General features: G+C 41.2%; 1 protein-coding gene across 2 annotated transcripts in view; it reads right to left on the bottom strand.

Moving 5' to 3' along the window:
• C17H12orf56 (chromosome 17 C12orf56 homolog) overlaps positions 1–21,520 on the bottom strand; it is an 87,856-nt gene extending 66,336 nt beyond the window's left edge. Inside the window, exon 1 of one of the 2 annotated variants that reach the window (XM_087869001.1) lies at positions 21,184–21,520. In XM_087869001.1, the coding sequence (XP_087725127.1) occupies positions 21,184–21,435 (252 nt within the window). In that variant the 5' untranslated portion in view covers positions 21,436–21,520. The remainder of the gene's footprint in view (positions 1–21,183) is intronic. The other variant, XM_045789671.2, reaches the window with a different exon arrangement.
• Between the last annotated feature and the right edge of the window lie 6,382 nt (positions 21,521–27,902).

The following is a 27,902-nucleotide window of genomic DNA, read 5'->3' as shown; positions in this document are numbered from 1 at the left end:
GAGATTGCAATATCCGTAGGTTCTTTGCAATAAGTAGTCAAAAAGCACAGACCTACATTCGGTAATCAATGATTTAGCACCTTATCCTATTTGGAAAAGACGTAGATGTCCAATGACTTAAATCCCAAAGATTTTGAAAGCTATTTAAATGATTTCCTATGAAAACTTTGATGGGACAGACAAGTAAGCATCATTTTAGTGTCTTTTTGCTAACAAATTGCAACAGAAATAACACGAGCTCATTTGACCTCCAGCAAACCTTGGCAGAATAAAAGTTTCACATTTAATGCTGATAATTTTCAAGACATATCTATCTTAATTAAACCAACAAACTTGGGGCGCCTGGGTGGCTCAGTCGTTAAGTGTCTGCCTTCAGCTCAAGGCGTGAGGGATCAAGCCCCACATCAGGCTCCTCCACTGGAAGCCTGCTTCTTCCTCTCCCACTCCCCCTGCTTGTGTTCCCTCTCTCGCTGGCTGTCTCTCTCTCTCTCTCTGTCAAATAAATAAGTAAAATCTTTTTAAGAAATAAATAAATAAAAATAAACAAACTTAACTTAGTTTAAATACCAAGTTATGTTCCACCTGGGTCCACTTTTAAAAGTCACTTTGTACCCCATTGTCAATTTTTACCTGAGACACTGGTGGGGAAATCTGAAGTGAGCAGTCTATGTAGGCTGTACCCAAGGTACAGAAACAAGAGGGGTGGGGCAGACAGACGAGGCAAAGTGCTGCCCGAAGACAGAGAAAAAGGATTCCCAGTGACAGAGCTATCCACCTGGACAGATGAGTAAACGCCATGTTTTTCCACCAACAAGTGGGATTAGGCAGTCCTTTTCAGGCAGGAGGAGACAGGGAATTTCCCCGAAACAGAGGGAGTTTCAGCCACTGCTTGGGAATATTCCTTGAAGTCCCCCATCATGAGGTAGACTAACCACAGTTGGCTCCAGTTATAGCCATTAAGCTGGGAAATGAGTGAGGGAGAAGCCCCCCCAGCTATTAGGAGGACCAGTGAGAGAGAGAGAGAGTCAGCATCCCCTTTGCTAGGGAAGGCCTGTGTTTCTTCCAGCACCCTGGGTTTATTTGGAGGAGGCCTATTTAGACAATTATCCAATATGTCAGGAGGGAGTTTACTGGTCTGGATACCACCAAACGCTTCTGCAACAGGCCCTGAGGTCTGGGTTCTGATTTAGAGCCCTGAAAGCCTGGATGGATCTAGGGTACCTCTGTCTATTCGCCCTGTTTCCTGCAGAAGAGGCCTGATAGATCCCACTGCGGCCACGCAGTGAGTGTTACAGGAGCTCAATCCTTTCTTAAACTTGCAATCCAAATTGTTTCCAGTGGGTTAAAAGGCACCCTAAGGGAGAGAGTCCTTGGGAACTGAAGAGACCATGCCTTGCCACGAAGGTCACGCCTTATTTTACCTTGCCTTGAAGAACTGGCCTTGTTTAACTCATGGAAAACACTAGAAAGTTTTACAAGGGGAAATTACCCGATTTTGCAGTACCCAATCCAGAGGAGCCCCCTCGGAGAATGGTTTGTTACCCATCTCGCGATCCCGGTAGGAGTTACCCCGTACCTGTTATAGAGAGGTGGCTATGAGGGCATCCCTACATATCAGCTCTCCCCTGTGAACCAAGGCATCCACCATGGTTTCCTACCCACGGTGAAAGAGTGGCCTAGACATCTTGGGTTGAGGAGGGATCAGGCGGGCGGGAGTAGCCACTCTTACCCATCCGTCACCTGATCCTCCTTTTCTCCTCTGGACCCCCCCACACACACACACACACAAAATCTGGCCCAGTCATAAAGGCTTAGTGAGGTTAACAGTTTAAACTGTGAGTCAGTTATGTTCCCTCGCCTTACCCCTAGGCATTTCTCTGTCTGTATAGCTGAGGTCCCATTTGCAAGCATGGCCCTGTTGAGGGGCATAGATCCTGAGATTCAGCATCATCGTAATTTCATTTCTGTTGTTGGAACAAGGAAGCTTCAACTATATGACCCATATAAGTCCCAGCCACTAAGGCAACCAATCGAGGAATTGGTGAGGTTTGTAATTCCCTCCTTGATGCCCAAAGTATTCCAAGGGGAGTAAATGCCCAGGAAACATTGGGTTCCCTCCGGCTTATCATAAAAAGGGATAGCTCTAGTCCTGCTTGCCAATAACTTGGGTTTTGATCTCTGGCCATGATTAAACCTAAACTGTAACTAACTGAAAAACATATGTCTCAGCGGCAGCAAATATGAGGAAAAGACTCTCCTCCTGACCTGAGTTCTCAGGAAAGACATCTTTAAATGAAAAACCCTTGTATCTACATAGGAACACTCCTGCTGAAATGAATCCCTGGTTAAAAGGGCAGAGTGATCACCAGAGATTGAAAGGGCCCTACTCTAGGCCAAGTCCCTGAGGTGGGAGAAAGCCATTTAAGAAAAGCCAATGAACAGAAAGCAGAACTGGGTAGGGTTAGGCCAACAGACCCTTCGTTTGAGGAAGGGGGATTGACCAAACCTTTGTCCAGAAGCCTGTCACCTGAGACTTAAGACTGATGGCTGCTCTATTCACCTTTAACTGGCCGACAGGTGCCCGGTTTTGTCATTTGTGAGAAAAGGTCACCAAAGGGAGAGATGTCTCCCAGGAAAGAAAAGAAAAGAAAAGAAAAGAAAAGAAAAGAAAAGAAAAGAAAAGAAAAGAAAAGAAAAGAAAAAAGAAAAGAAAAGGAGTCCGCTTTTACTCACCCTTCAGTGGAAGTGATCCCGGGTCTTGGCACCAAAATGAAGTGGGAGAGCTAGGTTCTTGTCTGACACGGTCAAAGAGTTAATCTCTCGGACAACGGAGAGTGAGTAAAGCCATAGAAGTTTATTAAGTGAAGATACAGAAAAAGCTGCCAAGAATGAGAGGGGTCCCGACTGGGTTGCCCTTGCAAAGAATTTTTAAAGAGCCCTATATGGTAAATTAACACTCTTGCAGCACCTATGTAAATAATCAGGTCAACCTAAGGAGAGTCTTATTTTGTGATTGAGTGATCTTTGAGATTATTATGATGGTGGAGACAGGACAGAAAAACTGTGAAAGACTTTGAAATGGGGAAGGGGATTAGTACGTGTTCAGTTTAGCTCACCTATGCAGGTTATCTATGCCTTTCATTGTCTTTGTGGTTATTTTACAATGCTTTAATTCATAGAAAACTCTCTTCTGGGACTCCTGAGTGGCTCAGTCAGTTAAGCGTCTGCCTTGTGGCTCAGGTCATGATCCCAGGGTCCTGGAATTGAGTCCCTCGTCGGGCCCCTTGCTCAGAGGGGAGCCTGCTCCCTCTGCCTGCCTCTCCCCCTGCTTGTGCTTGCTCTCTCTCTGACAAATAAATAAGTAAAATCATTTTTTTTAAAGCAAAGAAACACTTTTTTGTGCATTTTTTAAAACAAATAGAAACTTAGGGGTGCCTGGGTGGCTCAGCCGTTAAGTGTCTGCCTTTGGCTCAGATCATGATCCCAGGGTCCTGGGATCGGAGACCCACATTGGGCTCCCTGCTTGGCGGGAAGCCTGCTTCTCCCTCTCACACTCCTCTTGCTTGTGTTCCCTCTCTCGCTATCTCTCTCCGTCAAATAAATAAATAAAATATTTAAAATAGGGGCGCCTGGGTAGCGCAGTCGTTAAAGCGTCTGCCTTCGGCTCAGGGCGTGATCCCGGCGTTCCGGGATCGAGTCCCACATCGGGCTCCTCCGCTGGGAGCCTGCTTCTTCCTCTCTCACTCCCCTGCTGTGTTCCCTCTCTCACTGGCTGTCTCTCTGTCACATAAATAAATAAAATCTTTAAAAAAATATATATTTAAAATAAAAAAAACAACAACAAATAGAAACTTAGAATTTCTAAGTGGTAAATCTGTCAACTCTTGTCCTTTCTATTTCTTCCCTTTAGCTTAGAAATGTCTTCTATACCCTGAAATGGATAAATATTCACCTATGTTTCATATTTTCTTTATGGTTTCCTCTTTTACAGTTAGCTTTCCAGTCCTTCTGGAGTCTCTAAAGAGAGTGTTCCTTAAGACTTTGGTCTAACTGGCTGTGTTTCCAAGTGTATTTAATAATAATCTGGTAAAAAATTATGCTTCGAGGCATGCCTGGGTGGCTCAGTCAGTTGAATGTCTGCCTTTGGCTCAGATCATGATCCCAGGATCCTAGGATCGAGCCCCACATCAGGCTCCCTGCTCAGTGGGGAGTCTGCTTCTCCCTCTGCCTCTGTCCCTGTCATATGCTCTCTCTCCCTCTCCCTCTCCCTCTTTTTTTCTCTCTCTCTCAAATAAATAAAATCTTTTTTAAAAAATTGTGCTGAAAGTGGAGACTGAGGGAATGTAAATATGTAAATATTTCTACCTCAAATTGCTTATAAGCAGTTTTGAGAGGAGAAAAAGTACCTATAGGGGCGCCTGGGTGGCGCAGTCATTAAGCGTCTGCCTTCGGCTCAGGACGTTATCCCGGCCTTCTGGGATCGAGCCCCACATCAGGCTCCTCCGCTAGGAGCCTGCTTCTTCCTCTCCCACTCCCCCTGCTTGTGTTACCTCTCTTGCTGACTGTCTCTCTCTGTCAAATAAATAAATAAAATCTTTAAAAAAAAAAAAGAAAGAAAGAAAAAGTACCTATAATAATTTGCATGATAATTACACAGTTTATGGAATGTGGCAAATATCTTACATAATACTTGTAACACATCTATGGGGTAGTTATTATCAACCCCACTTTGCAATGAGAAAACTAAGGTTCAGAGGGAGTTCAGTTTACAAAACTAATAAATAGTGGAACTAGAATTACAAGACAAGGCAGTTGGAGTCCAAGGCCAGTTTTATAAAAACAACTAAGGTTTAAGCCCACAGCCCTAACTATTGGTCAGAGGTCAGAATTTTGTCAAGGAGAACTAGAAGTCTTTCTTCTAAAGCAGGTTTGGAGGGATGCCTGGCTGGTTTAGTTGGTAAAGCACCTGACTCTTGATCTTGGGGTTGTGTATTTGAGCCCCACATTGGGCATGGAGCCTATTTAAAATAAAGTTTAAAAAATTAAAAAAAAAAAAACACAAAAAAACAGGGCTGGAATCCAAACAGTAATCAAGCAGCTGGATTCATTATTATGTCAGAGTTTCAGTTGAATTATGCTAATTCCTTTATTTGAGACCGAAGTAGAGCCAGACCTCTTTTTTTAGTTGCTATAATCACTGAATTTGGTTAGCTTTGTCATTCAAGAACATAATACCTTCTTTAAATACAGTGTGGTCACCTTCATTCATATAAAGCATTCGTATAAATTTTTTCTGTATTTATTGACATGGAAAGGTATCCATGACATGCTGTAAAGTAAAAAGAACAGATGACAGAACGATATGTGGAATATAGTTCCATATGTGCTAATGCATAGAACACAATTTGTAATGTTTTACACCAAATTTTCTTGTTGTGTGGTGAACTGTGGTTATCTCTGGGTGGTGAGATTTGTTCAAAGATAAACTGAGGCATCTTAAAATTTTTAAGAGTCTATTTGGGTAAAAATCTATTCAAATCAAGCAGCATCCAATCTAGCAGATAGGAAGGAGCTCCAAGGAACTGTACAAAATGAAAGACTTTTAAGCAGAATGGAGTGGGAACAAGGAAGTTACACTTGGCAAAAAAGCAGGTTAGTTATTGCAAAGTTACTTTTCTTTAGGGGATTGTAGGGGTCTACCAGGCAGATGACCTAACTACTGCTGATCAGGAGATTCCTTTTTATATATATATATATATATATATATATATATATATATATATATATATATATATATATATATATATTTAGAGAGAGCAGGGGTGAGGGACAGAGGGAGAAGGAGAATCTCAAGCAGACTCCCTGCTGAGCCTAGAGACGACTGGGGGCTCGATCCTATGACCCTGAGATCAAGGCCTGAGCTGAGATCAAGAGTCAGACACTTAACTGAGCCACCCAGGTGCCCCACAGCAATGTGACTTTTAAAAGGGCATTTCCATGCACACTATGAGGCCTCTGTTACTATAAGGGAGGTGGTCGATGATTACACTGATGACAGCCACACAGCCAAGGGGACACATCTGTTGTCTGTAAAAGGGTGGATGAGGTTGGATAAACGGACAGTAACTATGAACAGCAGTAGGGCCAAAATGATCTATCACTTTTCACTTCCCCCATTCTCATTGGTTCATCTAAGAATCATAATCTCAGTTGCAAAGCCTATGACTACAATATTGTAGATAGAACAAACTCTTATAAAAACATTGAATTCAACCTGGACTTGAATTACAAGGACAAAGTGTTAGACTAAGGAAAGTGGTTTCTCTCTCTCTTTTTTGCATTTAAAATTTTTTTAAAATAAAAATGAAAATCTTTTGTAAAGACCACAGCACGTTTGTGAAACATGAGAGGACCACCCAGGAGCTAAGCAAGGCTAATTTACACATCCACGGGAGGTAAAAAGTTTTCTGACTGGGAAGCTTCTCCAAGGAGACTTGGAGACTTGCTCCAAGCAAGGAGACTTGATACTTGGTCCAAACAATATGCTGTCAGTGCCTGAACAAAGAAAAGAAAGTTCTTAAATGGGACACAGCTGAACTCAATCCTATGCTAGCAATTTATTTTAGGCATGGTGTTATCTGAAAAGAAAATTTTTGCATTTACTCCAGAGACATCATTAGGAAATTCAAATGCCAGAGTTTCCATTTAACCCCAAAGTATGAAAAGATGGATGGATGGATGGATGGATGGATGGATGGATGGATGGATGGATGGATAGATAATAGATAGATGAATGTAATACTCCTTCAGAACTACTTTGTTTAAAATTTTCTAACTAGGGGTGCCTGGCTGGCTCAGTTGGTAGAGTATGTGACTCTTGATCTCGGGGGTCTGTGAGTTCAACCCCCATGCTGGGGGTAGAGTTTAATTTTTTTTTTTAAGATTTTATTTATTTATTTGAGAGAGTGTGTGAGCACTTGAGCATATGAATGGGGGCAGAGGCAGAGGGAGAAGCAGACTCCCCACTGAGCAGAGAGCCTGATGCGGGGCTCAATCCCAGGACCCAGAGATCATGACCTGAGCCGAAGGCAGATGCTTAACCCACTGAGCCACCCAGGCACCCTACTTTTTTTTTTTTTTTAAGGCTTACCCATTTATTTTCTTTTAGAGGGGGAAGAGGGGCAGAGGTGGGAGAGAGAGAATCCCAAGCAGACTCCCTGCTGAGCATGGAGCTCAATGGAGGCTGATCCAAAGACCCTGAGATCACAACCTGAGCCAAAATCAAGAGTCAGACAGGTAACTAACTAAGCCGCCCAGGCACCCCAGGGTATAGAGTTTACTTTTTTTTAAAAATTAAAATGTTCTAATTTTATGTCTTAAAATAAGCTAAATAATATGAGTTAAATTTTATTTTGTATATGGATATTTAGCTTATTTAGGTTGGAAACTGTTCATTGTGTCATATAGCATTGAATTTATGTTTTTAGGACATAAGTTGAAAGAAGCGCTTTTACCCAGACACCTTCTAGCGCAGGTAATAATATCTGAATATCTACATGAAAATAATTTTAGAACTCCAAATCAGGACACAGGACAGATGTTTTTTACGACTTGCTGACGTAACAAAGTTTTATATCACATGTCAAACTATTTACATATATTTGATAAATCACCTCTTTTAAATATAATTGCATGAAATTGCTATTGACCCAGTGCTGTACTTATACTTCCCCACTAATATAAATGGTACCTTTAGCTTGTCTTTTCTCATTAGAAGCTGAGGCTGGCAAGTTAGAGTTATTTGCAGATGGCCTCCTAAGTTCTTCCTCCCAGTCAGTATTGTAAAACCTCTGAGACCATTCATAAGTCATAGCACTTTGTAATGCCTGACCTGACTATCTCTGCCAGAAAGGTATCTACCACATAACCACCCTTACTGGTAGTTTGGAGCCATGTGTATACCAACTGTAAAACTGGGGCCTTGGGGAAAATTAAAAAACCAAACCAAACCAAACCATACTGGCTCACCAGCAAAGTGTACCTTTTTTCAACCTATGAAGTTAAAAAGGTAGGTAGGTGTGCAGAAAAAGCGTTACCTCAACAGGTCTGGGTTGCTCATACCTTGTACCACCAAGAAAAGGCCTATCTTCAGGACTCGCCCTTGCCTGATCTTAGGAGATAACCAATGAGCCTCAGAATATTCTGACAGCCTGATATGAGTGTGTATGTCTGAAACCTTGCGCCCTGCTATACCAGTTTGAGCAGATAAATTTATTCTGACAATGTAATCTATGATAAACACCTATTTTTCTGGGGGTGAGGGTAAGGAGGTGGAAGAGGGGCTGGAGTCTGACTAGCTGAGGTCAGTTATGTAGGCTGCTATGCATACATGACTGTCTCCAATACAAACTCTGGACACCAAGGCTCAGATGAACATGGTAATCCTTTGCATATATTGTAACACATTGCTGGGGAAATTAAGGACATCCCTGGTACTCCACTGGGAGAAGACCCCTGGAAGTACGCACCTAGGTTCTCCTGGATTTTATCTCATGCACCTTTTCCCTTTGTTGAATATATTCTGTTTTGTCTCATTATAATCAACCATTTGAGTCCTGTAAGTCCTTCTAGTGAATTATCAAGCATAAGGGTAGTCTTGGGGACCCCCTACATAGTAGGACAATCTGACGCAGGCATAAGGTCATTGGCTGCTTAGACCACTGGTTCTGCCTTGATAGGCACTGCAGTTTTGCCCTTTTCCCAGGCTGAGAGTCAGAGAGGGCCAGCCCATCTTCCCATTCTTCCTCTTCAGAGGATTCATAAGGATTCTGATCCTTGTGGCCAAATCCTCTGCAGAGTGAAGATGGGGAAGAGGAAGAATTCAGTGTTCAAGCAGTAGCACATAGAACAAAATAAAAACTAACATTTATTGAGCACTTACTATGTGTTCTTTTAAGTGCTTTATACATATTATCTCACTGAATCCTCATACTACCCCATATATCCGTAAAATTATTCCTGTTTACAAGGAATTCAAGGAACTTGAGGCTCAGAGAGTTAAGGGACTTGCTCAAGGTTCCACTGCTAATATGTGGCAGACCTGTGCTTTTAACTTTTACAAAATGACACACAAAGTATGAAACATACATATATCAAGAAACTAACCATACCAAAAAATAAATATTAAAAATTAAAAATAAATAACCAAAAAATAAAATTGCTTCTATTGTGAGATAAGGCAATGTTACCATGAGGTGGATTTTTGTATTCTCACTGTGAGACATTGAGGAGAAGGCTGTACTATACAAACATGATTCCTACCATAACAAATGTCCCACAACCCTCAAAAATTCCGAGTTCCCTAATTACTGACTTGACCCATTCTGCTCAGGTGGCTCTCATTTTTCATGCATTCTGGTGACTTGTCCACCTATAGAGTGCCTATAGAGTCCGCTCAAAAGCCTGACATCAAAGAGGGATTAAAACATGAAAGAAAATCTCAGATGAAGAAAGCCTAAAAAATGAACTTATCGTAAAATAATGTACACAGATCAGGTTGAAAATCACTTAAAAGCCATATATCTGAGTGGGAGGTACTAAAGTGTCCTAAAGGAAAGCCATCAGGCAGACAGCAATCTAATTAGTATAAATTATTCTAATTAAGTTCTTATGGACCAATTGGTTATTTTGTGCCCTAATTGTTAAGTATATTATGACCAAACTAGATAATCATAGTCAACATCCTGACAGAAATTTAGAATGCTGGAGAAACAATATGAATTAACAATCAGGAAATCTGATTTTGAATGTGGCTTTCCCAATTAACTAACAGTGTGACTTTGGTCAAGTTACTTCAGCTCTTTTGGCTTTGATTTCCTCATTTGTACAATGTAGAATCAGTGTAAGGTCTCTTTCAGCTTGAACAATATATATATAATTTTTAAAGATTTATTTATTTATTTATTTGAGAGAGAGAGAGAGAGCGCGAGCATGAGTTGCAGGGAGGGGTTGAAGGAGAGGGAGAGGGAGAAGCAGACGCCCTGCTGAACAGGGAGCCCAACATGGGGCTCAGTTCCAGGACCCTGGGATCAGGACCTGAGCCGAAGGCAGAAAAACTGTAAAAAGAAAAAAAAAGTAAAACTTAACTTTGCAAAAAGCTGTATTTCAGGAAATATATTTACATGATCAGGAAGATCCAGATGGGCTGCTTTGCAAAGGTGCAGCCAAAGACTATTCACAGTCCTGTTCTGGAGTAGAGTATATTTATGTAAATATGTAATCTACCTATGTATTTTGTTAAGAACATTCCTTAGCGGGGCTCCTGGGTGGCTCAGTCGGTTAAGCATCTGCCTTATGTTCAGGTCATGATCTCGGGGTCCTGGGATCGAGTCCCACATTGGACTTCTTGCTCAGTGGGGAGCCAGCTTCTCCCTCTCCCTCTGCTCCTCCTCCCCCCTTGTGCTCTCTCTCTGTCTGCCTCAAATAAATAAAATCTTTTTAAAAAAGGAACGTTCCTTATGAAGAATTCAGTATTTATATCCCAAGGAATCTATATTTTGTAAAGGGTACTAGTACTATCAGACCTACAAGAAATACTACATGGAATTGTTTGAGCTGAAATGAAAGGACACTAGACAGTAACATACACCCGCATGGAGAAATAAAGAGCACTGATAAAGATAACTACACAGGTAAAAATAAAAGACAGTTAAATGTATTTTTTTTGTGTAACTCTTTTTTCTCCTATTTAGTTTAAAAGATACTTGCATAAAGCTATAATTATAAATCTGTGTTAATGGGCACATAATAGAAACTGTAACGTGTATGATAATAACAGCGCAAAGGAGCAGGGAGGGAAAAGACATATTTTTGTATACTATGGAAATTAAGTTGGTAATAGTCTGAGCGAGACTGTTACAAAATAGGATGTTAATTGTAATCCCCAGGACAAACATTAATTTAAAAACTCCAAAACACATGGTAAAAGAAATCACAAGAGAATTCAGGGGCGCCTGGGTGGCACAGCAGTTAAGCGTCTGCCTTCGGCTCAGGGCGTGATCCCGGCATTATGGGATCGAGCCCCACATCAGGCTCCTCCGCTATGAGCCTGCTTCTTCCTCTCCCACTCCCCCTGCTCGTGTTCCCTGTCTCACTGGCTGTCTCTATCTCTGTCGAATAAATTAGTAAAATCTTAAAAAAAAAAAAATCACAGAATTCAAAGCGTATACTAGAAAGTACCTGTTTGACACAAAGGAGGGCAGTAACGGGAATAAAGGGAAAAAAGACATACGAAAATAAATAGCAATAGGACAGAAGCAAACGCTACCTTAGCAGTAATTATAATACTGTAAACGGATTAAACACTCCAATTAAAGTCAGAGATTAAAAAAATAGATTTTAAAAACATGATTTCACTGATGATTCACTTTGTACTATAACAAGAGACCCACTTTAGGTTCAGAAACACAAATAGGTTGAAAGTAAAGGGGTGGAAAAGATATACTGTTCAAACAGTAACCAAAAGAGAGCTGAAATGGCGATAGTACCACGAGACAAAATAAAACTCAATGCAAAAAACTTTTACTAGAGGGGCACCTGGCTGGCTCAGTGGGTAGAGCATGTGACTCTTAATCTCAAGGTTGCGAGTTCGAGCCCCACAATGGGTGTAGAGATTACTTAAAAATAAAATCTTTAAAAAGAAAAAAAGAAAGAAAATTTCCCTAAAACATTAGCGAAAGAGAGATGGCAACCAAATGCAATGTATGCTTCTTGATTGGATCCTAGTTTGAACAAGCACCTGTGAAAGACAGTTAGAAGCAGAAAAGCTATGTGGTTTTCACTAAAACAGGGCTCTACTTAGTTCCACTGATTTGGGTTTAAACATATTGTAGAAACCTGATCAAGCACTTGCTGTTCTCTCCTTTTGGAATACACTTGCCCTTTATTCCGCTTAGAAACTTCTATTCATCCTTCAAGACCAAGCTCAGGTTACTTCCTTGGTGAACCTTTACATGTTCATACCCCCTCCCCCACACCCCTTCCCCCAGCAAAAAAAAAAAAAAAAAGTCTTCACTTCCTTTTCTGGATTCCCACAATATTCTGTTTATTATATCTAGTCTCATATTTCATTATAATTGTCTGCTTGTAACTGTTTTTCTTCTTTCCCATCAGCTTGCCTTCCTCTCTAAATCATGCAGGTACCACTTTTTTATTCACTTACACACTTGTAGTCCCTGGTAATTCAAAACCATTGGTAGAATGCCCCATATAAAATCTAACATCCATTCAATAGAACTGTACAATGTAGAAAGAAGAAAAACATACACCAGAGGAAAAGTTGAACGGGAAAACCTAAGGGCCCGTGTCATGTACTGGTCCACAGTTTGGAGATCACTTTACTTAATGGGACATTAGGTAGTAGAAGTAAGGCCCCAGGGGCGCCTGGGTGGCACAGCGGTTGAGCATCTGCCTTCGGCTCAGGGCGTGATCCCGGCATTATGGGATCGAGTCCCACATCAGGCTCCTCCGCTATGAGCCTGCTTCTTCCTCTCCCACTCCCCCTGCTTGTGTTCCCTCTCTCACTGGCTGTCTCTATCTCTGTCAAATAAATAAATAAAATCTTAAAAAAAAAAAAAAAAAGAAGTAAGGCCCCAAAAGACCTAAATTGTGAGATATCTTTCAACTTCCATGTTTTTTTCCAGACCTAACTTCCTCTCTGACAGCAAGCTCTAACTCTCCTGTCTCCAACAAAGAGAGGAAAGCCGATCATAAATTGTTCACTCAAATTTCCACTTAATGAGTTACCTGTTCCAGGAGTATTTCAGAGCAAATCTGAAGGATGACCAGTGGTCAATCCAAAGGATTCAAGCTACTGATGAGAGAGCTAATCAATATATGGAGATCTCTTGAATGGATTCCCTCAAATTAAACCACATTAGCAATTACCTATGTCACACTGTACATAAGCTTATTCTTAAGTAGAAGCTATTTTTACATTTAGCATTTGGCAAATCCTTCCACTGTCATAATTTAAAAAACTCATTGTAGCCTCCACCAGGTGTTTTTTTTTTCCCCATTATATTCTACCTGGGCTTTAGTGTACCAATCCCTAAGGAAGTCTGAGTAGATGAGCTTTTTTTGGAATCTGTGAATATTGCTGGCAAGAATGATCCACCCACATATTCCAAAAAGAATTACCAGTTTGGAGAATTAAGCACTGCTCCCATAATACTGGAGACTCCCTAGACTTGTTTCAGTGTTAGGCTTGAAAAACCATTGCCTCTGGGACAAGAGCCACAGCTAAGAAAGACTAAAAGAAAAAAAGCTTTCAAGGCTTGGCCCTGTGAAAAGGATGCTATATCCATCCCATCTGCGTCTTTCCAACCAAACCTGTCCTTGAACATTATCAGAAACAGCAATGACACAGTCTGAGCTCTGAAGGACAACAATCTCCAGTACAGAGAGTTGGGATGGGGACGAAGAAGGTGTTTTATTTAAAATGTCATTCTTTCCTTCCTGACCGCCAACGTCCCAGGAACTATGTAATCTGCATATTGGAATTTGGAAACCAGGAATTTGTAAAAGATTGGTTGTTACTATGTGCTTAATGGTTAAAGAATGCTGGCTGTAAGGTCAAAAGACCTGAGTTTATATTCCAGCTCAGATGTTTTCTGAATATGACCTTGTGCAAGTATTTCCCCTTTCTGTGCCTCAGTTTTGTCATCTGCAAAAAAAAAAAAAAAAAAAAAAAAAGTATCACCTTCCTTATAGAGTTAATAAGATGAGATCTAAAGTATTTGACACAAGGCTAGCACATAGTATATGCCCAATAGATATCTATTACAATTAATGAACTTTGATTGTTCATAAGAACCTCAGTAATGCAATACTGAACCAGACTCAGGGCCTACTCAGCATGGTATTTGTCTCTGATGCTGGCAGCAAGGGGCATTTTGGGAGAGAAGAGAATGCTCTTTTTTGTTACCTCAAATGAATAAGGCTTTCTCTGAAAATATCTTTAAGTTCTTCGACTACCTCTAAGAATAATATCTCACTCATGAGTGTATCTACACCATTTTTGACATATTTATATTTGCAACTGATACTATTTTTCTTACTTTTATCAAAATACTTTTAAAATGCAAAGGGATACCCCTTATTTTTTGGTTTTTAATTGAAGTATAGTTGACACTCCTTATTTCTTGTTTTATAATTTTTTTAAGATTTTTTATTTATTTGAGAAAGAGAGTGCACACACATGTGCATGAGAGGGGGAGGGGGAGAGGGAGAAGCAGACCCCCTGGTGAGCACAGAGCCTGATGCAGGGCTCCGTCCGAGGACCCTGAGATCATGACCTGAGCCAAAATCAAGAGTCAGATGCCTAACCAACTGAGCCACCCAGGCACCCCTTGTTTTCTGTATTTCGTGAACAGTTCTATTATTTATCTTATCCCTTAGTCTCGATTTCATGTCTTGGTTCAGATTTTTTTCTATCAGCTTTAATTTCAGAGAATAAAAGCACACTAAGCTTTTAGCAGTTGATTATGTAGTTTCTAATTTATCCACGTCAATACATCCTGGATACTTTCGAGTTCCTACTGCAAAGTGCAAAATTGAAACATGCAAAATATAAGGTGGAGTTTCTGTTTTCAAAAAGCTTAGAGTCTTCTGGATATTCAGTCAATGAAAACTTTTTTTTTTTTTAAATGACCTGCTCTGACTGAGGCAGCTATATCTAGAGAGTCAAAGCATTGACTCTGGAGCCAAATTACTAGGGTTCAAATTCTGGTTCTGCCACTTAGAGGATGACCTTGGGCAAGTTACTTATGTTCTCTATACTTCAGTTTCTTTATCTGTAAAGCTGGGCTAACAATATTATCTAGGGTTGTTGTAAGGATAAAGAAGTTGTTCCTAGTTAAGCCCTTAGAACAGAGGCTGAGTGGTAAATAGTAAGCACCAATAATTTGAGGTAGACATTAGAGCTGTTCACAAATATTGCTGTTGTCTCTTGCAGACACATAGAATGCATATATGGTAGGATTACGGTCCCCGCCCCCTTTTTTAAAAAAATATTTTTTTTATTTATTTGAGAGAGAGTGCAGGAGAGAGGAGAATGGGGCAGGGGGAGAGGGAGAAGCAGGCTCTCTGCTGAATGGGGAACCCAACTTGGGGCTTGATCTCAGGACCCTGGGATCACAACCTGCGGGGAAGGCAGATGCTTAACTGAGCCACCCAGGTGCCCCTTTTCTCCCCCTTTTAAGTTAGGCATGGGGGCGCCTGGGTGGCTCAGTCGTTAAGCATCTGCCTTCGGCTCAGGTCATGACCCCAGGGTCCTGGGATAGAGCCCCATAGTGGGCTCTCTGCTTGGCAGGAAGCCTGCTTCTCCATCTCCCACTCCCCCTGCTTGTGTTCCCTCTCTCACATTCTCTCTGTCAAATAAATAAAATAAAATCTTTTAAAAGTTAAAAAAAAAAAGGAATAGTACTTTAGATTGGGTGGTCACGTGAGGCATCCCTAGGGAGGGGATGCTGAATTTGGAAATATGACTTTAAGAAGGAATCAACCCTCTGAAGATGTGGAGGAAAAGTGTTCCAGATAGGATGGCAAGTACAAAGGCCCTGAGGCAGGAAAGAAGAGCATAAAGAGCTCAGGAAGAGTGGGAGATAAGCAGAAATAAAGGGATTATCATGGAGGCCCTTATAGGCAATAAGGAATTTGGAAGCTAATGTAGATTTTGAAACAGAAGAGTGATATAACTTAATTTATAATTTATGTTTAAAAAGATCATCCCTGCTAGATGGAGGAATGAGTTGAGAGGCAATTTCAATAGTCTAGATAAGGGATTGGATAAGTGGCATAAGTAAAAGGAGTAAGAAAGGTCATGGCTGGATATAATTTGGATGAAAAGTGACAAGGTTCAGAACACACTCCCCCAAAATACAGCACCTTGGTATACTGAGTATTTTGACCTGAAAGAATCTGAGAAAACAGCAAATGCGGGAAGCTCTCTCTTACCTTTCTCCACCGTGCTGCCTTGAAGCAGGTCCTAAAACCCCCATGGGAGAGGTGCCCTCCCTGTACCCAAGACAAGGACAGTGAGAGGAATCCAAACAGCCCTTGCTAGTTTTCCCTAGTTTAGTACCCTTAGTCATACCCCCTTTTTTGTACTATCCCATTTTCCCGTGACTCTCTATTCTTCATCAAACCTAATATTAAACACACACAGATTTACTTGTTTCTTCAGGTCTTCATTTCCTTATAAAGGCTTCCATGTCATGTAAAATTTATATTAAATAAATCTGTAGGCTTTTCTCCTGTCTTTGTCAGTTTAATTTTCAGACCCAGCAAGGAACCCTGAGAGGGTGAAGGGGTATAATGATTTTTGGATGTGGGGAGTGAGAAAATTAAGGCTGATGGGAGATGCTGTTATTTCCTAAAATAAGGAAAGCTAAGGAAAAGGAACAGATTTAGGGGTGAAGACCAGGAATTCTGTTTTTGGACATACTAAACTTGACAAACCTACTGGGCAGATTTTCAAGAAGAATAAATGAGATAATGTATTTAAAACACTTAATATATAATTATCAGTGCTCAAAAAAGTTATTTTCTTTCCAAATTTACTCAATCTCTGAAATTCAAGTGACCTAATAGAAAAAGAGAAGATAATATCTATGTTACAGATTCATAGTGAGCCTTAATACACTTAATATGTGTGAATAAAGGTTATCAATAATAACGTGTATGTAGCTCTTACCATGTGCCAAGTGCTATTTTAAGTGTGTTACATTTATTAATTAATTTAATCCTCTCTAAAACTCTAAGGAAGGTGCTGTTATCTCCATTTTACAGATGAGGAATGAGGCACAGATTAGAAGGTAAATAACGGGACCAAGTCTATACAGGTTGAGGGCAAAAGCTGAATAAAACTTTATTATTTAAAAATGTATTATTAAATGCCCAATGTATATTACAGTTAATAAATTTAGAAACAGAAGAAATGGATTATGTTGAGTATTTAACGAATATTTATCGACCATCTCATCTGTGCCAGGCAATGTACTAGGAACCAGAGATACAGCAATGAACAAAACAGACCGGAAGTCCTGCCTCATGGTCTAGCCAAGAAAAAACTCAGAGAAAGAATGATGGCCTTAGCCTAGAAACATGTCAGCTCTGAATACAGAAGTGGGGAAAGCGGGGATCAGTTGGCAAACTATTGCAGCAGCCCCTTCAGCACACAGCCTGTCAAGCCAAAATGTTTTTAAATTTTTTTAAGTAAATCCTGAGCCTATCATGGGGCTCAAACTCACAACCTCGAGATCAAGAGTGACATGCTCTCCTGACTGACCCAGCCAGGCACCCCTGTTTTTACATGTTTTAAGAGGAGAGAGAGGAGGCAAGGAAAAGGAGGATTATAACTATGATGATCTGAACAACCTTGGAGGAGGAGGACATGTTCACCATGAGCAACAGGCCAGGCTGTAAAAGGCGCATTTGCTGCCTAGTCAGGATGCCACGTGGAGCCTATACTCAACTGGGAGGAGTGGTAAAAAGACATCAACAGAGACAGGCAAGAGGTTAGAGGTCAAGGCTGCTGGATTTGACCACTATTTCTCTGTAGGTGATGGGATGGCATTGAAGGAGAGTGAATTCATAGGAAATTCACTTCTGGATAGTTGTTTCTGACACTAAAAAATATGTGTTTAATATTGGAAGAGTTTAAAGAAATGTTTTGATGACCACAACAAGAGCAGAACTCTAGAGAATTCTTCTAAAAGTAACCGTTAAAGAAAATGTCAGCCTTTTTATAAAAGCTCTGCTCAAGCAACCTTAGAAACTCTTTCTTTTAGGAGATGAACCATATCAAACACCGAGGGAGATCTCCCAGTGCACTTTAAGCTCATTTTTGCTGGAAGGGAAATCTCATTTTTATCCAATGCAAGTTCTGGCCTAATTTTTTTGCTGCTGTTACCTTCATTTTTTTTTTTCCTTAGGGGAGAAATGAAATTTCATCTGTATATTTGCAAAGTATACTCTGAAGTGTAACTGCAAAATGTGCCATGAAATAAATAAGGAATCTGGTAGAACATGGAGCCGGGAGGGCTGGGGCCCAGAGGTATGAAGGACTGGTTTGCTTAGGGGCTTTATTACCATGACAGAACAAAGGCCAAATAGGAACCTGAACCTGCTGAAAGTTAAATAACAGGACAAATGTGTACAGTAAAATGAGAAAACCTTTGAGAATGGAAAAGGATGTCTAAAGAGTTGGCCTTAGAAAGAGGAGAGCACCCTTAAAAAAAAAAAAAGGAGAGTAAACAGTTTTATCTTTCAAGGAAGGAAGAAATGGTTCTAAAAAACAAAGCTGCCTGGCACTGAAATCATGTAATTGAAATGACTGAGCATGGATAAGAGACGACTATATGACATATGACACGGAAATCAGGAAAATTCTCCACATTGTGGTATTAAGTAAGGACTTAATGTTCATAGAAGGATGGTTAGTCAACTACACCTGTGACTATTAATTGGTACTATACCTAGTACCTTTACCAGCAATTCTGGGATACCCATATGTCACTCACCCTGGGGAGCTGTGTAAGCCACTGAACTATAATAACCCTAGAATTATTTTATAAAACCTCAGAAAAAGAGATTGTTAAGGCATTTGTAATTGGCATGATTATATTTATTTCTCACTGAAACAATATTTTTAAGAAATGATTACTAATTTTTTTAAGCGATTTCTTTAACTATTTAAGAGAGAGCGGGGGAAGGGCAGAGGAAAAGAGCCTCAAGCAGACTCCCCTGAGAGGGGAAGCCCAGCTCGGGTCTCAATCTCACAACGCTGAGATCATGACCTAACATGACCTGAGCTGAAACCTAGAGTCTGATGCTTAACCAACTGAGCCACCCAGGCGCCCCATCCTATTAATGTTGTTTAAAATGGGTAATCATTGGGGTGCCTGGATGGCTCAGCTGTTAAGCATCAGACTCTTGGTTTCAGCTCAGGTCATGATCTCAGCGTTGTGAGACTGAGACGCAAGTTGGGCTCCTCCCTGAGCATGGAGTCTGCTTAAGATTGTCTCTCTCCTTCTCCCTCTGCCCCTCCCCATCCTTCCGCTCCCTACACACGTGCTCACTCTCCTCCCTCGATAAACAACATTAACAGGAAACACTTCTGTATTCATTTGCTGTTGTAACATATTACCTAATCTGTGGCATTAAACAACACAAATTTATTCTTATAGTTCTGGAGGTCAGAAGTCCAAAATGGGTCTCACTGGGCTAAAATCAAGGTGTCAAGAGGAATGCATTCCTTCTGGAGGCTCTAGGAGAAAACCTGTTTCCTTACCTTTTCCAACTTCTAGAGGCATTCCTTGGCTTCTGGCCCCTTCCACCTTCAGAACCAAGTCTCTTGTGCTGCAGCACTTTGCCTCCCTTTTCCACTTTTGAGGATCTTGTGATTACATTGAACCCACCCAGATAATCCAAAATAATCTCCGTATTTTACTTATTTGGGCTTCTTTCTCTTTTTTTCTTTTCTTTTTTTTTTTTTTTTGTTCCTTTGTTTTTTGGACACTTTTTTTTTTAATCTCCCTATTTTAAAGTCAGCTGATTAGCAAGCAACCTTAATTGCGTCTGCAACTTTAATTCCTCTTTGCCTGTAATGTAACATATTCACAGGTTCCAGAGATATCTATTGGGGGCCATTATTCTGCCTGTCACAACTATATTGTGCAAGATGAACGTTCCATCTATCAACAATGCTGAAATCTTAGATTTGTTCGGCACCTTTACAAATTCCTCTATGTGCCTGAAAGGTAAATTTTGTACATAAAGGATGACCAAATGAATTGGTACACATTTTGGGAGGATTCTTGGCTTGGAGGCCTAGGAAACTTTACTGTACTTTTCTGATTGACAGCTCAAAAGAAAAGATATATAACAACTATTGGAATACATATACTGTCTTGTTGGGGAGAGTAACAATATCCTAAAATCATTACATTTTGTCAAAACAATAAATGTTTACACTGCAGACAGTAGAAAAAGCTAAGCATTTAATGTTTTAAAAGGATTTGATAAAGGAAACTAATTTTTTAAAATTTTATTTCAAGAGAATGAAAATAGTGAGAAAAAGGCAGTTTTGCTTCCAACTTTTACTCAAAAAAAAAAAAAAACCCACAAATAAATTTGCAGTGATATTAGCCCACAGAAGTAATTTAAGGAGAAAAAATAAAAGCATTTTTTCACTAAATTGTATCCTTTTGTTCCAAACAAGTTATGCTTGTCTTGGCAAAACAGCCCCACCAAGTCTTGCCAACTTCTCCTTTGGGAGATGCGGGAGGCTGGGGGGGGGGGGGGGATGAGGCTAGACACCTGTCCCCAGTGGAAAAAGGAACACACCTAGAGAGCAGCTCAGACAAAGGGAGCCAAGGGGGAAAAAACAGTAATTGGAGAGGAGACTGCTTCCAATCTGTTGCTGGTTTATAAGGTAAATCTGATCCTGAAGGAACAGTAGCAGCACACTAAACACTGGGACAAGGCATGTCTGTGCCAGACTGTATCTTCTTCAAGAAGTTTTGAAGCCCAGTTTGGATCAAATGACCAGCCTGAGATCGCCATGTCCTGTGCACCAGCCTGAGATGTCCTGTGCACATCTTATTCATTCATTCATTTATTCGCTCACTTATTCATATTGGGCACCTAACACCCTCTAAGCACTGTTGATAAGAAAGTAAACAAGGCATAATAGTATTTAGCACACTGCATTTATTTGCTTTGGTTTTGGCTTTTTGTCTCTCCTACAGCAGCTTCTACGAAGGGGCCCTATTTCATTTTTGCATCCTCAGTGTCTGGAACAAGGGCCTGGCTAGGTGCTTAACGAACGAAAAAATGGCTTTAAAGCATACTTTTGATAGAGGGCTATGTTTTCAAACCTGTAGCCCTATTTGGGGGGACAAGGGATGACTGGTACACATGATGAGAACGGGCAAGGCATATTTATTTGGAGTACACAGTTCTCCTGTGGCTTCTAGTCCTGAAGTTAAAGAAAGTACGGGAGTCCAGGGAGGGATGAGGAAGGTCCTCCTCCTCCTCCCTCTTCCCGCATGCGGAGGGCTGGAATTGGGGGACCCAGGAAGGGAGTCCTCGCGAGCCCGCCTGTCCACCCACGCTCCTCACCAGGTCAATGGCCACAACGTCCCGCAGCTCCACGGCTCGCCGTATGGACTTGGGCGGGTTCTCGGTCAGGTAGATGAGCCGATCGCTGAGCACCACGTACTTGAAGGTGTGCTTCTCCGAGTCGGACACCACGATGCACGGCTCGTAGGCGCGGATGGCGTCGTAGACCTCGGGCTGCAGCTGCCTCCGCAGGAACGCGTCCAGACGGCTATTCGTGTGCGCCGGGAAGCCAGACCTTGCGGGGCTGGCCATGAGCCGCGCCCGCGCCGGGCCGAGTGCCGGTGCTGCGGACGCCTCTGCCCAGAGACGCCTCTGCCCCGCCCCGCCTCCGCGCCGCCTGCGGTGGAACCCGCGCGCGCCACAAAGCCGCCCCCCGCCCCCCCGCCGCCGCCACCTCCCCCGGGCGCAGGGAGCAGGGCCCCCAACATCGATGCCCGTCCAACAGTGGACGGGGCGAGACGCTGGTCCCTCATCAAGTATCCCGTGGGCTGCGGGGCGGATATTTAGGGGCTCTCTTAGCCCTCTGATCACGGGAGCCCCAGCAGCCCCCCCCCCGCCTCAGCTGTTGAGGACCACACCATTTCTAATAAATGGTATTGATAAGGGAAGCCACAATATCAAACTGGTTTTCTGTTAGAAACGAGATGAAATTTACCGATTTATTTTTAAATAGGCAGAATGACCCTAGAATCCTACGAAGACGAAGCACATAGATTTAGCATTTGATTGTAACATGGCCTGATACAGTCCTCTAGTTATTCATGAGTATAAACGGAGATCTTTTCTCTCCAACTAGTTGAAACCGCTCTCTTTGGAGGAAATCTTATAAATTGATTTGGCACGCCCAAGCCTAAAGGGTATGCTTGTTTTCCCAAGGTGCAGGACAAAGCCCTGTAGATGGTCAGAGCTCAGTCTGTGTAGAATAAATGAACGGGTGAGGGCCGCATCTTGAAAAGTTGAAGACCAGAGGTGGAGGAATGCTAATTGTGCACCCTTGAAGCTGCATATGGCAGTAAAAGTACTGCTTCTTTTTACAGGTCAGGGGTCACTTATAGCTTGGGCTAGAGCGTTGAGAGGGACATAGCAGAAACTTGTCGCTATTAACCCTAGGTAACAACTTTCATGTTGATTTCAAATTCTAGAAAAGTCATTCTCCTTGCCCATTCACCCAGAGTAATGGGACACAGTTGTGTGTATTTTTGCTCCAGGTACCCACAACTCAGAATCAAATCATATATTCTTTATTGCAGTTCATATTCCCCTCCTCATATTTTGCTGTTGTATACTGTATGCTACAAACAATTTCAAATTTTGTGGGAAAAGTATAAGCAAATTAAAATACATAAACAGGTATTGTAGACTAAATCACTGCAAAAAGGAACCGAGGAGAAATGTTGGGGTGGCTAACCAATTCTGAGGGAACTCAATAGAAGCAAAGAAAAACAGTATTTCTTTTATTGGAGAGATTCTATTTAGTGACTAAGGAGAGAAGTGCCACCTGCTGACAAAATCTCAAATGACCCAGCATTCCAAGTTTTCTTAGAATCTCATCAGACATCTGACTCTTCGTAATTTCATAGGTGGACAAGAAGGGGGCCCCAGAGGCCTGACTATTTCCTCTAAAATAAAGACTACCCCCTGTCTAAACCACTCTAAACAGTTTGTTGCCTCGAACCAACAGAAGGCAAAGGCCTTTTACCTTCGCCAAAGAGTTGCCTCACAAGAGCTGTTCAGAGGCAAATGACTACATCCGACGTGAAATGTGAAGCCCAAGGGAAGAGGCCTCACTCCAAGCGGCTATTTCGTGTCCCTCAGGCTTTTGCTCCATACTCAGAGCTAACAGATACAGAATAACTGCACCAGGACTAGGAAAGACGGTATATCTGACCTACCTGCCAAGAAGCCCATCATAAATGAGCGTGGCGACAAGGCCACTAGACTGAGCAAACGTTAAGATGAAGCACATGAAGAAGGGAATTTGACAAAAGGATTGGTGATTAAGGTCACCTCAGTTAAACTTTTAAGTTTGTGGCACGCAGAAAGGGCAGCAGCATGGTTTCCAGGCACTTAGTGAACGTTCTGTACTGTTGCCAAGGTAACAACAAAGTTCAGATCGCAGGAAGGGGCATCAATAGAAAGGATAGATCACTGGATTTGGAGTCAGGAGAACTGGGTTTATAGCGCAAGCCCTGTTCCGTATCTGTGAGATTTCTAGAAAGTCTCTTAACCTCTTTGGACTTCAGTTTCATCAGCCGTAAAATGAAACTACCAATACTTGCCTGGCCAACCAATGAGTTGGTATGAGGATCAAATGCAATGAATTATGAATTCTAAAAGCACTGTGGACACGTATTCATAATTTGTATTTCCTTATCTTTGGTAAGCTTTATGTGGATAATTGACATAAATACATCCAAGATAGGCAATTACTCTTTATCTTCTAAGTCCATCTAAATTCAAGAAGCATTTAGTGTAATTCCTGTGCAATCAAGCACTTATTTTCATCGATGTTTCTCGATGAAACTATCAAAAGTAATGGAACATTACTTATCCAGAACTAATCCCCAAGGCACTTTCCTTAACCAGAAGAACTTTCACCAGAACAGAGTAGCCTTAGGTTAAGGGATGGTCAGTTCAATTAGTTTAAAAGGGCAGTAGTTATGAACACAGGACTGTAGAGCCAGATGACCTGGGTTCAAATTTCAGCTCTCACATTCAGGAGCTAAATGATCTTGGACAAGTTAATTTCTTAGTGCCTTAATTTTTCCATCTTTGAAGTGGGGTAATAGTACCAACTCTATAGGGTTATTATGAGGATTAACAGTGTTTCTGAAGTACTTTATGACAGGTACCTGAAACAGAGTAAATACTATTTAAGGGTTTTAAAAATAGGGGCGCCTGGGTAGTGCAGTCGTTAAGCGTCTGCCTTCAGCTCAGGGTGTGATCCCGGTGTTCCAGGATCGAGTCCCACATCGGGCTTCTCCGCTGGGAGCCTGCTTCTTCCTCTCCAACTCCCTTGCTGTCTTCCCTCTCTCGCTGGCTGTCTCTCTGCCACATAAATAAATAAAATCTTTTAAAAAATAAAAAAATAAAAATAAATTGAACAAGTGTGTGATTTCCTAGCATATATATGGGCCTTTGGTTCCCTATATACAAAGTAATATCAAATTCTTCTCTGTTGAATGCTAGCCTAACTTTTTAAACTTTAGATTAAGGCTCAAGACAAAAATCTAATCTGCCTATGTACACACAAAAGAATGGCTTTTTTTTTTTTTAGTTTTGTTTTTGGTGGATAAGTGATCAGTGAGCCATAGGTCATAAGAGCCCTGTAAGGATTTCAAACTAGAAATATTCTTCAATCCAAGGATCCTAAGTGTTCCCATCTCCCAATTTGAAACTAAAGATAGACAATATGCATAGAAAGAAACTTGAAATCTGTAGTAGGTAAATAGAACCTGAATTTTTAAAGGTGTCTGATTTAGGAATCTTTTGGTGTTTCTATTCAGTATCAGTGGATATTGACCATTTAAGTAACTATTAACAATTAGCGATCGACTGACATGGAGGAGAGATGTCGTTATAGTGAAGCCTAAGGGACTATACAGTGTTTTGGAATAAAAATAAAAAACTTTTTCCTTTACTAAATAATGCTTCAATGCTCTATTCTGCCTCAGGCTTCCTGCCTCACACCCACTTCCTCTAAGAAAAACCAATGATTGGACTAGGACCAGTAAAGACAGCTTACCTGACCTATTTTCCAACTTCTTTCTCTGCCAGGAAACCCATCTTGAATGAATGAGCTCTTGATGGCAATGGCACTGGACTTAACAAGCATTGAGATGAAGCATATGGAGAAAAGAAGTTGACACAGAACTCAGTGGTTAGCAGCTCACAGTTGTATTATTTTTTATTCAATTCAATGCATCTCACAAATATTAACTGAGAAATCACTATCCATAAACAGGATCAAGATAAGATTTTTTTTCAGTCTTCAAGAATTGAGTCCTAGGTAAGACAACCACACAAATTTAATACAAAACAAAAACATATTAAGATATATTCATGACATATAAGAGGTTAAAAAAAAAGCAACATCAAAGAAATGATTAAATAAACCTGGTTGAAGAAATCTGGAAAATGCTTCATAAGGGACATAGCATTCAATAAATGCTCAAAGAGTGAATGAAACTATGTTTTCCTTTTATTAGAGTCAGGTTTTTTTTAAATGTTTTTCTGATTATGAAAATACTACATGGTCACTGTGGAGGATTTTTTCCCCATTTATCTATTTATTTTACTTTTTAAAAAATTTAAATTCAATTAACATATAATGTATTATTAGTTCCAGAGGTAGAGTTCAGTGATTCACCAGTCTTATATAATATCCAGTGCTCATTACATTACGTTGTGGAGGATTTTTTAAAATCCAAAAATGTACAAGGAAGAAAAAAAAAATCATCTGCAATCTCACCACCTAGAGATAACAACCTTCCAGTACATATGAAGTGGGTTTGAATCTCAGCTCTGCTACTTTCAGTTTCCTTATCTATAAAATAGGGATAATGATAGTACCTACCTCATAGAATTGTGAGGATTAATTTAGGAACACTTAAAGCTGTTTCTGGCACATAATAAATGCTCCAAAATGTTGGCAATTAATATGTAAAAATGTTGCTATATGCAAATATACATGCTTTAAATTAAAATGACTGTTATTTATCAACTTTTTAAAAAAGATTTTATTTATTTCACAGAGAGAGATAGAGAGAGAGCACAAACAGGGGAGCGGCAGGCAGGAGGAGAGGGAGAAGCAGGCAGAGTGAGGGGGAGAGGCAGGCTCCCCACTGAGCAGGGAGCCCCATGTCTGTTAGATTCTAGGACCCTGGGATCATAGCCTGAGCCGAAGGCAGACACATAACGACTTAGTCACCCAGCTATCAACATTTTGATAGCTGGCATTTTATGTTAGTCTAAGATGAGAAGGCCAGACTATAAAGTAGTCAAATTTAATAACCCTTTCCGGGCCTATTCAGTTGGATACCACCAAGAGCTGCTTTGTTTCAAAATAACGTAGGTTTTTGGGGCGCCTGGGTGGCTCAGCCATTAAGCATCTGCCTTCGGCTTAGGTCATGATCCCGGGGTCCTAGAATCGAGCCCCGCATTGGGTTCCCTGCTTGATGGGGGACCTGCTTCTCCCTCTCCCACTCCCCTTGCTTGTGTTCCCTCTCTCTCTGTCTCTGTCAAATAAATAAATAAATAAATATTTAAAAAAAAAAAGACTAGGATGTAAAGGAGTCCTTTAAAAAAATATAATGTAAGTTTTCAAAATTGAAAGATATTTATAATCCTAGGTATTTGAACTACCATAAAGGGCCAATATCACTAGGTAAACTATAGATAAGCTGTAGATATTAGGTAAAGGGAATATACATAGACTGAACATACTGAAGATTTTGGAGCCACTCAGACTAGGATTAATATTGAGTCTCCATAGTCGTTGACAGACACGGGTAATGTAAGAATCAATCCATGCAATTATTTTATTGAGGGTTTTTTTTTTTTTAAGATTTTATTTATTTATTTGACAGAGAGAGAGACAGCCAGCGAGAGAGGGAACACAAGCAGGGGGAGTGGGAGAGGAAGAAGCAGGCTGCCAGCAGAGGAGCCTGATGTGGGGCTCCATCCCAGAATGGCGGGATCACACCCTGAGCCAAAGGCAGACGCTTAACGACTGAGCCACCCAGGCGCCCCCTATCTTATTGAGTTTTAACTACAGCTGGCACTGTCCTATGTGCTAGACTCCGGAGATACATGGAAATACGACAGGAATCCTTGCCTGACATTTTAAAATTACAAAGGTGATGAGAAAGTGATGGAAAATATTGTATATATGAAATACATGGTGTAGTGTCTTGCACATGGTGGGTCACTAAACAAATGTCGCTGCTAAATTGTTACATTAATTTTATTCTTCTTTTCCGAATTTCCCCTTTCAAGTTTTGCTTGTTTCTCACTATAGTCAAGTGACTGCAACCTAGTCTGTATTCAGTAGCGAATAATCAACAATGAAACCTAAATAACGAGCGCTTATTGTGTGCAAACATATATTATCCCAGTCCTCACAAGAACCCTTTGAAGAAATACTATTGTCGTCCCCATTTTACAAACGAGTAAACTGAAATAGATTGGTTATGTAAAGTGCCTCAAACAGGTCAAATGTGGGAGGGGAAAGGAGTTGGGTTGGGGCCGGCATTCAAATGTAGATAGCTTGAGCCATTACTGCCTCTGAATAAACGAAGTAACAGTGCCAGAGAAGTAACCTACGAGTAGAACTCCCTAAGAATGTTCTCCTTTTCATGAATGGTAATATATTAGCACGTTTAAAGTGAAGTTTAAGAATTTTCAGCGCTCCTGAGAGGATCCTCACGCTCCCGGACCCTAGACACGTGGGACCATAGAAGAGCAATTAAACAACTCAATCATACGTGGTTTGGACCATGCCATTTGGATCTCAGAAGCTCGGTATTCTAAGCTACCACCTAATGAAGCCTCTATGGAACATTCCAAGCACACCCGACCGGCAGCTAGAACCCACGCGAGATTCGGTGGCGTGGGAGGGACTCGCGCCGGACGGCCCATCCCGGCATGCACCGCAGGCCCCGGCGAGCGCCCGGAAGCGCCGCCTGCCCTTTGCATGCTGGGAGTTGTAGGCTCTCGGC

This window comes from Ursus americanus, chromosome 17 (assembly GCF_024610735.1).
Source record: "Ursus americanus isolate L20-20 chromosome 17, mUrsAme1.1.p, whole genome shotgun sequence".
NCBI lineage: Eukaryota > Metazoa > Chordata > Mammalia > Carnivora > Ursidae > Ursus > Ursus americanus.
The sequence above is the reverse complement of the archived record's forward strand: the minus strand, read 5'-3'. Positions and strand labels throughout refer to the sequence as shown.